The sequence below is a fragment of the Muscardinus avellanarius genome (assembly GCF_963383645.1).
Source record: "Muscardinus avellanarius genome assembly, chromosome: 2".
NCBI classification, from domain to species: Eukaryota; Metazoa; Chordata; class Mammalia; order Rodentia; family Gliridae; genus Muscardinus; species Muscardinus avellanarius.
Window position 1 is genome coordinate 122,495,102 of NC_137787.1, and position 15,982 is coordinate 122,511,083.

General features: G+C 44.0%; 1 protein-coding gene across 1 annotated transcript in view; it reads right to left on the bottom strand.

Annotated features, from left to right (window-relative positions):
• Positions 1 to 15,982, bottom strand: part of MIPEP (mitochondrial intermediate peptidase) — a gene marked incomplete at both ends in the record, with an annotated part of 136,496 nt that overhangs the window by 58,264 nt on the left and 62,250 nt on the right. Inside the window, 2 exons of the mRNA XM_080689425.1 lie at positions 3,615 to 3,734; positions 7,626 to 7,700. Coding sequence (XP_080545551.1) covers positions 3,615 to 3,734; positions 7,626 to 7,700 — 195 coding nt within the window. The remainder of the gene's footprint in view (positions 1 to 3,614; positions 3,735 to 7,625; positions 7,701 to 15,982) is intronic.

Consider the following 15,982-nt stretch of genomic DNA (forward strand, 5'->3'; position numbering starts at 1 on the left):
ATAAATAAATAAATAAATAAATAAATAAATGTAGAACATTGTATTGTCATAGTAGTAGTATTATATTGTAGTAGTAGAAACTGAAAAAAAAAGAACATGTTTAAATTTTGGTGTTTGCTGGTACTTGAGAAGTCTGTTCTGATGAGCAGATCTCAGTCAATGACACCAGCTGGGCAGTCTGCGCCTGTGACGCCCGCTCATGAACACCCACTTAAACTTTCCTCCCTGCTGAACCAGCCAGCCCGGGTTGCTCCCACGCTCCCTAGGTGGCGATTCTCAAGTCTACAGAGCTCTGCTTGACCCAGGCTTCAGATCCAGGGGCCCACGGCTGGCCATGCTACACCCCGTCACACTGATCTCAGCACCTCTGCACCACCACGGAGGCTTCCTCCCCAGGGCTGTGAGGCTCTGGTGGCAGTAAGTGCTGGGTGCCATAACCCCGTCTAGCACCTCTCCTCCACCTGTGTGATGGCTGCCCTGAGCCTCAGCCACTCTAGAGAGCTGGGCTTTGCTGACTTTGCTTACCCTCCTGGTGTCCAGCAGGCTACGTGCGGTAGGGTCATGCAGGAGGGAGTGCGGTGCACATTGCAGACACGTGTGAATGTGGGGAAGAATGCAAAGGCCTGGGGAACACTGGAGGAGCCACCTCAAAACTAAAGAGGGCCCCAACACACCCTCCACCGGCCAGATGCGGAATGACTGCCGTGCCACTTTTAACCAACATCACCACTGTGTCGTGATCACAAGACAAGCTTTGCGGGACAGACATAAAATCCAAGTGTGATATGGACACCATTTACAAGAACCATGTCCTGTTTGCACACTCTTTGCTGGTGTTTTCTTCCTACAAGAATAATGTCCAAATAGCTCCATATCCGTCAGTAACGGTTCTCCTGACACCTTTGTGTTTTGCCTTAAGCAACCTGTAGTCCATCAGGATGTGAGTATGGTTACCAACTAAGAAAGACCATCTTCTAGACATGGTATTGCGATAGTTTCCTGCCAAGACTCACAGTGCTCAGGACCTTCTAATTCTGTATACATTGCTGTTTCCAATTTGAGGTCAGGAAAGGGCAAAATATGTCTCACCGGCCACAGGATTTGTTTAGAGCAGTGCGACTCCAGAGGGGCTGGGCTGGAGATGCCACGTGGCCACTCAAACTCACACATCTACGAATTAGTTCAAAATGCTGAGGTCCAACTGCCTCATAACAGTCTTCAGACAATCTAGTCTCTTTGCATAGCCAGGCATTCACGGTCTGCATTCTAAAAATACTCAAATGGAGCCGAGCGTGGTGGCGCACGCTTGTAATCCCAGCACTTGGGAGGCGGAGCCAGGAGGATCGCATAGGTTCGAAGCCAGCCTTGGCAACTCAGTGAGACCCTGTTTCCAAATAAAGTATAAAATAGGTCTGGGAGTAGAGCCGGGAGGTTAAAAAAAAAAAAAAGCCCCTGGGTTCATCCCCAGTAACACACACACACACACACACACACACACACACACACACACTAATAATAATAATAAAATTAAAATACTCAAATGGGACGCCGGGAGTGGTGGCGCAAACTTATAATCCCAGCATTCGGGAAGCAGAGGCCAGAGCATCACGATTCACAAATAGCCTCAGCTACTTAGTGATGCTCTATGCAACTCAATGAAATCCTGTTTCAAAAAATAAAAGACTAAGCCGGGAGTGGTGGCGCACGCTTGTAATCCCCGGGCTTGGGAGGCAGAGACAGGAGGATCGTGCAGGTTCGAAGCCAGCCACGTGTGCTGGCTTAGGAGACCCTGTTTCCAAATAAAAATGTAAAAATAGGTCTGGGAATGTAGCCCGGAGGTAGAAGGGCTTCCAGGAACCCCAGTACCACCAAAAATAATAATAATAATAATAATAAATAAATAAATAAATTTTGCTAATCATAAATATGGTTCAGTTCTTTGCTTACTTAGGATTTTGCAAATAGTCTGAGTAAAGTTTTGTCAGTTTCTATATCAAAATAATATACTTTTTTTTTTTTTTGGCAGTACTGGGAATGAAACCCAGGGCATTCTACCTCTGAGCTATATCCCCAGCCCTATTTTTTATTCTTTAATTTCAAACAGGATCTCACTGAGTTGCAAAGGACCTCACTAAGCAGCTGAGGCTGGCCACCAATTGCATCTTCCCGTCTCCGCCTCCCAAGCGCGGGGATTACAAGCGTGCGCCACCACGCCCGGCTACAAATACACTTTTAAAAAGACTATTTTAGTAGGTATTTTTTTGCTTTGTGCTGCAGTAATGGCATCCTTGAAATTCTCTTCAGTTTGTTGGTCATTAAGTAGAGAAGGAATTAATTTTAACATATGAATGACTTACACAGAAAGTTGTAATTCGTGTGTGTGTGTGAGAGACTGGGGATGGAATCCAGGGGCATTCTACCTCTGAGCTACAGTCCCAACCCTGTCTCCCTATTTTATTCTTTTATTTTGAAACAGAGTTTCATTAAGTTGTTGACGGCCTCACAAATCTGTGATCCTTCTGTCTTAGCCTCCAAGTCCTGGATTACAAGTGTGTGCCAACATGGCCAGCTTCTTTTATTAAACTTTAAAACTTATCTGCCGATACTTTTGATTTTATCTGCAGAAAGTCAGTCATCCACAAATCATGCCAGCTTTTTCTTCCTTTCTGTGTCCTACTGCCCTGATGCAAGTTACATTTGGGGATTTATTCCAATGCACATCCTGGCTTTATTTTTTATTTGTATGGAAATGTTTGTTATCAGTTTAAGGACTGAATTGACAAAGGAAGAGATATAGAACTCCTCAGTAGGAAAAGTACAACATGTATGCAAATCTAAACAGACTCTCAGCCACCAAAGTGAAGTAACACAGGCCTTAATAGAATGTCTTTTTTTTAAATACAGTTATCATCTTCTACAGGGATCTTAAAAGAACTTACTCAAATGGCTACTGAGCATTCATGTGGCAGGCAGGCCCACTGAAGAGATACATTTTTCTATGTCCTCAAAAGGCGCTCAGACAGGAGGAATGGGCTCACCTTCCTCAGTCGCTAGCAACAGCCGCCGGGTGCAGCCGTGCACTGAGGACTGAGACAGGAGGACCACAGGCTCTAGGCCAGCCTCAAGATTCGGCTTCAAAACAGAAAATAAAGTAGGGCTTGGGCTGTAGTTCAGGGGTAGAACTGCCCTAGGTTCAACTCTGGCAAGACATACACACACCAATTTACAAGTCACTAGTTCATGATGTGGTTGCCGCTGTTGTTTCATCCTTGTATATGAAGTGATTATACACACGGAAGATAGGTGGCAAGGAATTCTAGGTTCTCTTTAAAAAAGAGACATAGCTCTGTTATCATAAGACAAGAATCATAGCTCATAAATATGTTTGATTTTTATGTTTCATGCTATTGTTTAAAAAAAAGTTTAATTTAAATTAAAAAAAAAAGACATAAGATAAATACATGCAGTGAGCAAACAACTCAGGCTGAAGCTCGGTGGCTTTGGAAAGCTCCCAGCCCTCCTAGCCTTGGCTTTTCTAACTGGTTACCCTGTGACTGCACGGAAACACCACAGAGCCACAGATGCTCGCGACAGGACGGGACAGCAGCACTCACGGTGTGTGGAACGTAGGGTAAGCCGTAAACCTTCTCCTGTGTTTCCTTGAGGATGTCTGTGGTTGACTTCCTCAGGGGATGCTGCCCATGGTAGATCTGATCCAGAGTGGCATAAAAGACCTAGACGAAGAAATGTCGATTTAGATTTAGTAGTCCATCCTCATATTTAAGATGTGGTCAACCAAAGACGTTGTAAGTAGCCGGACGTGGTGGCACATGCTTGTAATCCCCAGCATTTGGGAGGCAGAGACCGGAGGATCCTGGTTTGCAGACAGCCTCAGCTATATAGTGAGGCTCTTTGCAACTCAGAGAGATCCTGTTTCAAAAATAAAAGACTTGCCGGGCGTGGTGGCGCACGCTTATAATCCCCGCGCTTGGGAGGCGGAGACAGGAGGATCGCGCAGGTTCGAAGCCAGCCGCGCTGGCGTAAGAGACCCTGTTTCAGAAATATAAAATAGGTCTGGGAGTGTAGCCCGGAGGAAGAAGGGCTTCCAGGAACCCCAGTACCACCAAAAAAAATAAATAAATAAAAAAATAAAAATAAAAAATAAAAGACTAAAAAGTAGGGCTGGGAGTGTAGCTTGGAGTACAATGCCTGTGGGTTCCATCCCCAATATGGCAAGAAAAAAAAAAAAGATGTCCTAAGTGTACCTACATAATAAAAATAATAAACCATGGTTGAAAATTCTCACACATAAAACATATATGAGTGGCAACATATACTGTACCAGAGTTAAACCATGTCAAAGATGAAAAGGAAGGCTCTCAACTTTTTCATGATTAACAATATTAAAGAACCGTGAAGTGAGGTTGAAACAGATGATCACAGTTTTGAGGCCAGCCTCAGCAACTTAGTGAGACCCTCAGAAACTTAGACCCTGTTTCAAAATTTAAAAAAATAAATAAATAAAACGGGCTGGGGGTGTAGCTCAGAGGTAAAATGCCCTTGGGTTCAATCCCCAGTACCAAAAATAAAAAGTGAACCGTATCCATAGAGTACACTTTATGTATCATGTAGCAAGCTGAATCTGTGGCCATAAAACTGGAACTGTGTCAGTCTACACAAGGTCAGACATAGGAACAAAGTGTGACAACTTGTGACCCCATAGTTGTGACAAATCCTGTTTGGTTTCTTTCTGCATCCGGATGGACCTTAAATAAGAAAAGCAGAATGGTCACAAGCTACGTCTTGTGACTTCCGAGTGGAGCAGGGGGCATGGGCGAGCCCGGGTACCACGAGGAACCCCGATGCAGCCTGCTGAAGCCTGAACGAGGGGCAGCCCACTGCACGCCCGGAGTCAGGAAGGACACAGGAAGCGGCTGCCACCTGTGCAGGGCAGCGCCGGTGCAGCAAGGGCCGTGAGGAGGACCAGGCACCTCCGAGCCGTGAAACAGGATGGGAGAGGAGGCAGCAGAGGCAGGCTGAGCAGGAGATGTGCTGTGCACAAAACACCGAAAATGAAATGCACAGAAAATTGAAAGTGAAGATAAAGGGTTCTTTTGCAGCAACATTTGGCTTGAATACTGACACAGCTTGGAATTTACCTGATATAAGCCAGGTAAACCCACTGAAAATGCTTTATGTAAAGGAAAAACTCTGCCATGCAATTATGCCTCTGAAATATATCTTTTTGGTTCTGAAATGGAATTTGTAGAGAATGTGCAGCTGTTGACTTAAAAGAAGTGAAGATTAGTCTGGATAAAAGAAAAAATTTAAATGACCTCTCGCTTCTGGCTTCATCTAGATATAGAATTATGGTTCTAAATTACAAAGCCAAGTTTCAGCAGTCCAAGAAAAATACAGACATTTCCTAAATATAAATATTGCCTTCCTCTAACCACACACTAAACATGTAGCTAAACACAGCTCTTCCAGTTTGAGATTCTCTAATGACTAACAAGACCTAAAGATAATCAGAGAAGCCAAAGCTACTCCTCGGTGTCTTACCGACATTCTAATAGAGTAAATTATTAGGAATGAAAACTCTTCATTAAAACCTGAATTGAGCTGGGCGTGGTGACACACGCTTGTAATCCCAGTACTTGGGAGGCTGAGACAGGAGGATCACAGGTTCGTAGCCAGGCTCAGCTACTTAGTGAGGCCCTCTGAAACTTAGTGAGAACTTGTTTCAAAATAAAGAATAAAAAATAGGGCTGGGGTGTAGTTAGGAGGTAGAATGCCCCTGGGTTCAATCCCCTGTAACACACACACACACACACACACACACACACACACACACACACACATCCTGAACTGAAGTGGTGTGGGGCTACAGACTATATACAAGTCACAATGCCAAGAGTTTTATTTGTTCAATTATGCCTTTTACAAATGATAGGAACATGAAATGGTTCTTCTGAATTATAAAAACAGAGAAAAATAAATGTGTATTTATTTCATGTTTATTTGTTGATAAGCCAAACCATTCTAAAGTAATCAGTCTATTTGTCTACCCAGAGGATTACACGTTCCTGGAACCAAGACTCTTAGAGCCCCAGGAAAATAAGGAGCCTAATTTTAAAACAATGCATGGTAAAATAATTTTTTTTTCACAATTAGAAGTGTTTTTACCCTCTTAGGAAGCTAAAATCCTTTACTTCCTTTCATTCACTGTATAAGTGTAATATAAAATCAAGACACAAGCATGTCCTCTGGCAGAAATTTCTCTCTCAGGATATTCTTTTTAGAGGGATGAAGGAAAGAAAGGTTGATTTTTTTTCCATTTTAAAAGAAAATCACTGAAACAACTGTTTGAAAAAAAAGCTACAACCCAGAATTCTAAAAGGCGGGCCTTCTACTAGAGATACCAGCAAATCAAAAGACTTGCCATTTTACAAAGTAAGATTAATTTTCAAAAACAGTTCAGAAAGCCGGGCGTGGTGGCGCACGCTTGTAATCCCCGCGCTTGGGAGGCGGAGACAGGAGGATCGCGCAGGTTCGAAGCCAGCCGTGCTGGCGTAAGAGACCCTGTTTCAAAAATATAAAATAGGTCTGGGAGTGTAGCCTGGAGGAAGGAGGGCTTCCAGGAACCCCAGTACCACCAAAAAAAAAAAAAAAAAAAAAAAAAACAGTTCAGAAATCCTTTTAAACTGTATTAATATGAATAGATAGTGAATAATATAAATCAAATATTCCTCACTGAATTTCTCTCTCTCTCTCTCTCTCTCTCTCTCTCTCTCTCTCACTCTCTCTCTCTCTCTCTCTCTCTCACTCTCTCTCTCTCTTTCTCTCTCTTTCTCTCTCTCACACACACACACACACACACACAGTTGTTACTACTCTTTTTTGTGGTGCTGGGATTGAACACAGGGCCTCATGCAAGTGTTCTACAACTGAGCTCGCTCTCTGGCCCTGAAACATATATTTTAAGATACAACAAAAATGGAGTTTGTTACTTCCACCGGAGAGAATTTTACAAATCTATAAGGCAACTATTTACAGAGGAGAGCTGCGTGTCCGGGCTGTGTTGACATAATTCTCATGATCTGTGAAGAGTGAGGACTCCATAAACAAGGCAGCAGTCACAAATAGCCAAATGTCTGCACCGTGCGGACCTGGTGTCCAGATGCTTCATAAAGTTTTTCTTGTCTTCCTCTGGAGACCTGAGAAGTTGGCTTTGAATATTATCTAAAACTAACGGTAATTACCGTTTCAATTTCACATCTAAACCCACAAACTTTAGAAAGAATACAGAACGAGTAAGAATATACATATCATTGGACTTGAGCCCTAACCTGGCTGCTGAGCTGTCCGATTCAGAAGTAGTGCAGCCCTTCTCGGCATTGATTTTCCAACTAAAAATGGCACATAGCCTTCTCTAACATCCTCCACGCGTAAGGACAGCGCAAGGCTCAATGAGTCAGTCTTGGCCAAGCTCTTTGAACTCAGATGAAAGATGTTTCAGAAGCCTAATTATTATAATGAATGGGCAGCATTGGCAAGAAGTTCACGTTCTATATTTATATGGATAAAAGACTGCGGGGAAGTTCAGAACAAAGGTGGTTACCTACCTGAAGCTGCATATCGGCAGCGGCACAAACTTTCTTAGATTCACAGAGACGAGACACCATATTTTTTGGCAGTGGCTTAAAAAAACAAAGGAAGATAGATGTGAGTAAACTGCTTAATAAGCCATTGTATTATGTGTGCCTATGAGTCAGGATATTTAAAAATAACATCAAATGGAAGAATGAAAGAAATGTGGGATAGTTTTAAAATAACTTAGATATTTTAGCTGACAAAACAACATGGACAAAGACATTCCATTTCATTTCCAACAGTGGTAACTACCAGATACAAAGGGTTTACAGGTGGAAAACCAGGATTACAGGGAACTGTGATACTGGCGCTGATCTTTACAATCTACTTAAAACCCCCAAGAGAAAACGTTTTCTGCCCCTTGGTTCCTCATGAGTATCTGTTCAAGTGCTCTCTTGACTTTTAAGCTATACAATAACTGAAAGGTTAAAATATCAAGAAAAGAACGATAATCCATGAGCCTGCAGGTATTAAAGCTGAACTGATATTCTGACAAACTGGCATGAGAATAAATTGAGGATTCTTTTCTTTTCTTTTTCCTCCCCCTCCCCCTTGGGAGAAATTGAACCCAGGGGCATTCTACCTCTGAGCTACATCACCAGCCCCTTTTATTTCCTATTTTGAAACAGGGTCTCTCTACATTGCTGAGGCTGGCCTCCAACCTGCAGTCTTCCTGTCTCAGACTCCTAGGTTCTGGGATTAGAGGCCTGTACCAACTACATCCAGCAGAGATTGTTTATTTTTCTAGAATTGTAGAGCTTGAACATCTGGTAAAAAAAAAAAAAAGTCCCTGTATGATAAAACTTTTTCTGTGAGACTAACTAAGCCTAATCCTATAACATAAGCATCTTGGAAATACTTTAAAGTGTGGTTGAAGAAATTATTTGCTCAGCGTTTAAAATCACTAATATTGAGCCGGGCATGGTGGCACATGCTTGTAATCCCAGTGCTTGGGAGGCTGAGACAGGAGGATCACACAGGTTCAAAGCCAGCCTCAGCTACTTAGTGAGGTTCTCAGCAACATAGTGAGACCCTGTTTCCAAATAAAGTATAAAATAAGTCTAGGAGTATAGCCCGGAGGTAGAAAGCCCCTGGATTCCACCCCCAGTACCACCAAATAAATAAATAAATAAATAAATAATAAATAAAATAAAATAATTAATATTGATGTATGCTGAAGAAAGCTATCACTTTATATAACTGTTTACAGTCTAAATTACGGCAGATGTCATTCCAAAGAGAAGCACAGTGCACAGGAGGGTAGTGGCAGGCAACTCGTCTTTCCACAAATGACCAGCCTGTGAACAAGCACAAGGGCTCATGTGCTAGACATGGATACACACCTGAAATCCCAGTACTTGGGAGGCTGAGACAGGAGGATTACAGGTTCATGGACAGTGGCTAGCTCCCCCCAGCCCTAATTTTTTATTCTTTATTCTTGAAACAGGGTCTCACTGAGTTACAAAGGGCCTCATTAAGTAGCTGAGGCTGTCTGCGAACCACGATCCTCCTGTCTCAACCCCCCACATGTTGGGATTACAAGCATGCACCAACATGCCTGGCTCTACAAAGTTTTAATAGCTTTCTCTTCTTTTCTTTCTTTTTTTTCTTGTGGTACTGGGGGTGGAACCCAGAGGCTTTCTATCTCTGGGCTACACTCCCAGACCTATTTTATATTTTATTTAGAAATAGGGTCTCACTAAGTTGCTTAAGTTGCTGAGAGCCTCACTCAGTAGCTGAGGCTGGCTTCGAACCTGTGTGATCCTCCTGTCTCAGCCTCCCAAGCACTGGGATTACAAGCGTGCGCCACCACGCCCGGCTTAATAGCTTTATTTTCACAGCACAAGTGTATGCCAGAGGGTGACGTTAATGTGAAGATCACTGTGAGGGCTCGCTGTGGTGGCAGGAGGGACCCACGTGAACCACAGCCAGGGCCTGCCACACCGCACAGACTCCACTGTGGACCCAGCAAGTGCTACAAAGGTGCAGTGCTGCAGAGCCAAGACAGCTGTGCCCTGAAGGGCTTAACTTGGAAACGATGGGCAAGATTTGCAAAATGAAGCCAGGCATGGTGGCACACATCTGTAACTCCAGTACTTGGGAGGCTGAGATAGGAGGATTGCAGGCTCGCAGCCAGCCTTAGCAACTTAGTGAGACCCTGATTCAAAATAAAGAATAAAAAAGAAATAAAAAAGAATAAAATAGGGCTGGAGATGTAGCTCGAAGGTAAAATGCCCCTGAGTTGAATTTCCCATAACCCCCACCCCACACACAACAAAACAGAAAAGAGAAAAATGCCAAAGGGGACAGTCCAGAGAGGGGAGGAAGACTCCAGAGAATCAGAGCAGGAGGGGCTCCTAAGAATGCGGGAGGGAAGGGGAGGGGAGGCGAGGCAGGCAGGGAGGGGGCTGCAGGCTGAGATCAGGAGAGGAGCGCTGGGATGGAGAGGGTGGACTGGGGAAACCAGGACAGCAGAGGCCGCGGGAGGCGAACGATGACCGGAAATGCCAAGCCTCAGCTCCCAGAGCCAAGCCCCACACCCCCCGCCCAGTCTGTTTATCCTCGAGATCCAGACCTCTGCAGGAAGGGCAGACATTCCTGGACAAACCTGGGAAGGCAGATCCCTTCCTTGTCAGGCTGGCACTACGACAGGTTTAAAGAAGGGCCGCTCACAGCTCAAGGACAAGAGCGAGCGCGCCATCAGAACTGGTGCATTCGAAAAAGCACACGCTGCCGCAGCCACGCGGCATGCTCGCCCTGGAGGAGCCCGAGGGATGCGGCCCGGCCACGCTATTCTCTGCAATAGATTCATAGGAAGTCATTTTTTCTCTTTCTCTCCCTCTCCTGCCCCACTTCCTGCCTCTCTCTTTTTTAGGGGGAAGAGGGATATTGGGGATTAACCCTGAGCTGTTCTAGCTTCAAGCTACATTCCCAGCCTCTTTTTTTTTTTTCTTTTTTTTTTTTGCGGATCCAGGGATAGAACCCAGGGGCATTTGACCTCTGAGCTACACCCCCTGCCCAATTTTTTTTATTATTCTTTTTAAAATTTGAAACCGGGTCTCAGAGTTGCAGAGGGCCTCACTAAGTAGCTGAGGCTGCCCTTGAACCCCGATCCTCTGGTCTCAGCCTCCCAAATGCTGGGATTACAAGCATGCACCACCATGCCTGGCCCAGCCTTCTTTTTACTTTGAACAAAGCCTCACTGAGCTGCTGAGGATGGCGGTGAACTTGTGCTCCTCCTGGCTCAGCCTCCCGAGGGATTACAGATATGCACCACTTAAGCCTAGCAAATGTTTTTAAAATAAATGGGCTATAAAAAAATTAAAACAAAATCAACCTAAAAAAGTTGATTTTCTTTTTAAGTTTTATGCAAAGATTTTAAAATCATTATTAAATAAACAATATTTAGAAGTTAAAGCATAAACTTTACAGTAGATAAAAGTTCTAAATCTGCTCAAGATTTTCTTCTGTAAATATCACTTTACCAATCTGTCATGATAACCAAGATTAAAATAATTAAAGTTGGCTGCCATTCCAAAAGTATATGTATATGTAAATATATGCATACATATGCAAATAGATTAGTGAAGGCGTTTTATAGTATCGTCTCCTCAGCTCAAAACTTTAACATCTGGTACATTAAAAAAACAAAGAATAAACACATCTCAAATGATAGGTAATGAGAAACTATATAGAAATGCCAATGGGGACACTGAAAAGACTTGAATGCTGAATAATAGTGTAATAACTTTCATTATATTAAATGAGAGCTTACCAAAGTCTGTGCCTTTAGAAATAGTAACTGTCATCATGTAATCAGCTGCATGTTTTACCAGAGTCTTCTTCAATCTCCACAATTTCCAAAATAGAATAAAACTCCACTCATCTTTAAATCTACTGGCATATAATCTGGTTCTCCACAGGATTTGGATACTGCCAAACTTGTTAAAGATACAAAAAAATCCAACTAACATATTAAGAACGCGTGGTGGTGCGTGCCTGTAACCTCAGTACTTGGGAGGCTGAAAGAGGAGGATCTCAGGTTTGAGGCCAGCCTTGGCAACGTAGTAAGATTCTCAGAAAAAAAGGCAGGGGATGTAAGTCAGAATGCTCTGAGTTCAATCTCCAGTTACCCCTACTCACCACCACCACCACCACCACCACACACACACACACACACACACACACACACACACACACACACACCTCTGGATCCCGGACGGAACTCAGCCCTGGTGAACTGTGGGTTTACTTCTTGAACTTCCTTTTGGCTGCCTCATAGTTTGCACCTCTCCTCCCCAACTGTCATGCATGTCACTCATCCATTCCATGACATCCTTTGACAGAGTCATCCAAGTCCCTGTCAAAGCTGTCTTAGCTACCTACCAGCTCCCAAGCATTCTGAGTCGGTTCTGTTATTGCCCCACCTTGGAGCGGGAGGCCAGGGTCTCCGCTCCTGCAGCAGCAGCCCTCCTTCATCCTCCTGGCCCGCCACCCGAGGAGGGACCCACTGGAGCCGCTCACCATGCTCCTGACGGTCCTCACGAGCACCCGGCAGAGGCCAACGGGGAGCAGCCTTCGAGGGCCGCGAACTCCCCTCCAATATTCCAGACTGACAGCCAGGCCTCTGGCCCAGCCATCTGACTCCTCTCACCCTGTGTGGCGTTGGCTGTCCCGGGTGCCCTGCTCCCCATGGCGGCTGGCTCAGGTCCTGCCTTCGGGTCGGCAGCTCTGCCTTCTCACCGTCTACATCTGCTGAGGGTGGGAAGGCCCGGCAGGCCAGATGTCCAGGGTCAGAACGAGGCCCTGCTGGAGGTGCCATGAGTCCCTACTGCGCCTTCTTTCTGGCAAGACAGCAGGGGAGCAGGACCTGGCCAAGGCAGTCCACTCCACAGCCACTCGCTGACTGATGCCCACGTGTGACCGGTAGAGCTGATAATATCATCGGTGACTAAAAAGGGATAAAAATCCCGGTTCTCAAGGAACTTTATCCTCACAAACCTTGTTATTCTTTAAAACACCATTTTGTTTCAATTTCTACAGGTGCATAATATAAGGAAAGGTTTTAAACCTGTGTCCTCTAAGACCTGACCCAAAGTATCAAACTGCACTAATTTACAGTGATGTTTACATATGCAAACATTGATTTTAAGTTTAACTTTATACCTTAATTTGAATGAAGGCAGATAGCCAACAAAGGGTAAGGGCATAGAATATACTTTCAAAGGAAAAGAAATGGTAAAATGCAAAAACGTAAACAAGCTAAAAGTACCATCTAACTATTCATCCATTCATTCAGTAAAACTCCTAGAATGAAGCAGTATCTAGTTTGGTAGGGTAGTGCATACCTGCAATCGCAGTACTTGGGAGGCTGAGACAGGAGGATAGTGGGTTAGAGACCAGCCTCAGCAACAGTGAGATTGCCAGCAACCTTGGGAGACCTGTTTCAAAATTAAAACAATAGAAAGAGCTAGGGTATAGCTCAGAGACAGAATGCCCCTGGATTCAATCCCCAGCACCTGCCCCCAACCCCACACACAAAAGGAACAAGACAAAGCGCCATCCTCTGTCCGCCCTCGGAAGGGTGGTAATGCTGGTCACCAGCCTCACAGGGAGCCCAGGCTGTGACGCACCTGCAGTCAGTAATGTCAGGACTGTTGATTCATTTTCACTTTACTTATGTCCCCCTCGAAATCACCCCGCAGCCAAGGCATGCTGACACTCAGTGGCAGAAGTATCCCCATGCAAAATGTGTTTTCTCACCTGTAACAAATTCCCCAAAAAAGGCTTAGCAGAGGTAATAAAAATGCAAGGAGTATAATTATGTATTTAATAGGCGATTAGCATGTGCTAGACGAGGAAGTCAGAGACGAGAGAAATGAAAACAGGATAAAGGGAAGGGGGCCAGGATGGAAGCGTGTACATCCACAAGAAGCCCACTACTCACTAGTCCCCACCGCTCCACAGGCAGCTGCGGCTCCTCCCTGCAGCCCCGGGGAGGGAGGCAGGATGAGTCTTATTCTAAGTGCCAAGTACAGCCCAGAGCCCTTGCCTAGAACCTCATAATGCAGAAAGCTCGGAAGCCTGGAAGCTGTGAGACATTCACACTAACACATCTGTGGCTGACTCGACCTGCACAAACACCATCCTTTCAAACCATCTTTTCAAAGCATTTGTCTCACTTCGTGAATATGGAGAAAAATGAATGGGTTTGACTAAAGGGTACTCTGCCAGAACAAATACTAGGTTCATATGTTTGTTTCCTAACTCGAAATTTACAATAAAGAAAATATTTAAGCTTTCTAACAACCCAGAAGATTCTGAGCTAATCCTAAATTTTTAGATCAAGAACTATAATTCTCTACATAGCATATATTTTATCTGAAATAGAGTGTGAATTTTTTGCTTTTTGTTAGACAAAGAAGCCAGGCCTGGTGGCAAATGTCTGTAATCTTAGCTACATGGGAGGCTGAGGCAGGAGGATCACAACTTCAAGGCCAGCGTGGCCTTCAACTAAGCAGACCCTGTCTTAAAATAAAACAATAAAAAGAACTTAGGGTATAGCTCAGTGGTTAAAAAAAAATATATATATACATATATATATATATATATATATATATAGAGAGAGAGAGAGAGAGAGAGAGAGAGAGGGAGAGAGAAAGGTTTTTCAGTTTTGCCACAGGAAAATGGTAGAAATATTATTTCCATAATGGTAACATAATTTGCCAGTAACTTCAGTGGCTTAATTTGCTGGCTTTAATAATTTAACCTGAATTTTCCATGATTACTAGCATTCTTTATTTCAAAACAGAAAACATATTTATTTCTGAAAAGCTGAGCTGCAGCTCTATGTGACTGCACTGGAAATGCAGCCTGGTCACAGGAAATGCCACAGGTGCGTGCAAGCTAGAGAACGGACTTCAGTCACGCGCAGCAGTGGCTCCATGCACACCTGCGCTCAGGCTCTGCCTTATGGCGAGAACCGACATCCCACTGTTGGTATTTAGCTCATGAAGCCCACTCACGCAGCTGGTGGCTTCGGTTTAAATTTGGGGTACCTCAGCCAACCTCTGTAAAGTGCTATTGGCCATCATGGGGACAAAGGTGTCCTGCATCACCTGGCCGTGGAAGCCCCCATCCTGTGCACCCACAGCACACAACTTTGCTGATACGGCGCTGGTTCATTCATTCTTTTTTTAATGCTAGAACGTAATTTTAGTAAAAAAGGAGACTATTCAAACTGAGCCCCTTCTTGTGTCAGGAAGATAATAAAGTCTGGTTTCTTGCTCAGAATTATATATTTTTTCTGCCTAAGTGTGAGTTATACAAATAATAATTACCCCCACTGAGCCAGGCATGGTGGTATATGCCTGTAATCCCTGTAATCCTAGTACTTGGGAGGCTGAGACAGGAGGATCACAGGTTTGAGGACAGCCTTAGCAACTTAGTGAGGACTTTTGCAATTTAGAAGGACCTTGTTTCAAAATATAAAAAAGAAAGGTAGATGGGGAGTATAGCTCAGAAGTAGAATGCCCCTGGGTTCAATTCTTGGTCTAAATAAATAAATAAATAAATAAGAGCTCTGCTGACTTTATCCACAATCAAGTTTGAGATGGCCTGACTTAGAAAAACATGACCATCACAATGATTTAAAAAGCAAAGGGGAAGCCGGGCGTGGTGGCGCACACTTGTAACCCCAGCATTTGGGAGGCTGAGACAGGAGGATCGTGGTTCACAGACAGCCTCAGCTACTTAGTGAGACCATATTTCAAGATAAAGAATAAAAAAATAGGGCAGGGAGTGTAGCTCAGAGGTCAAATGCCCCTGGGTTCCATCTCCAGACTTAAAAAAAAAAAAAAAGAAAAAAAAATGAAACAATTTGAACCTTACAAAGAGAAAAACTGCCTGTAGGAGGTGGCTCTGTGTGAAAGACAGAAGACAGAACCTGAGGTCAAGGGTCTTACATCTCCCAGTATCCTGTTCACTTGTAAAGTAAGGATAAAAATACCTTTGAAGAGCCGGGCGTGGTGGCGCACGCTTGTAATCCCCGCACTTGGGAGGCTGAGACAGGAGGATCGCACGGGTTCGAAGCCAGCCTCAGCTACTTAGTGAGGCTCTCAGCAACTTAGTGAGACCCTGTTTCCAAATAAAATATAAAAAAGGTCTAGGAATATAGCCCAGAGGTAGAAAGCCTCTGGATTCCACCCCCAGTACCACCAAAAAAAAAAACAAAACAAACAAAAAAAAAAAACTGCAGGAAGATTCGATGAGGTAATAATGATTCGATCAACTTATAAAATAAATATTAGCTAGATGTAAGATATTCAGG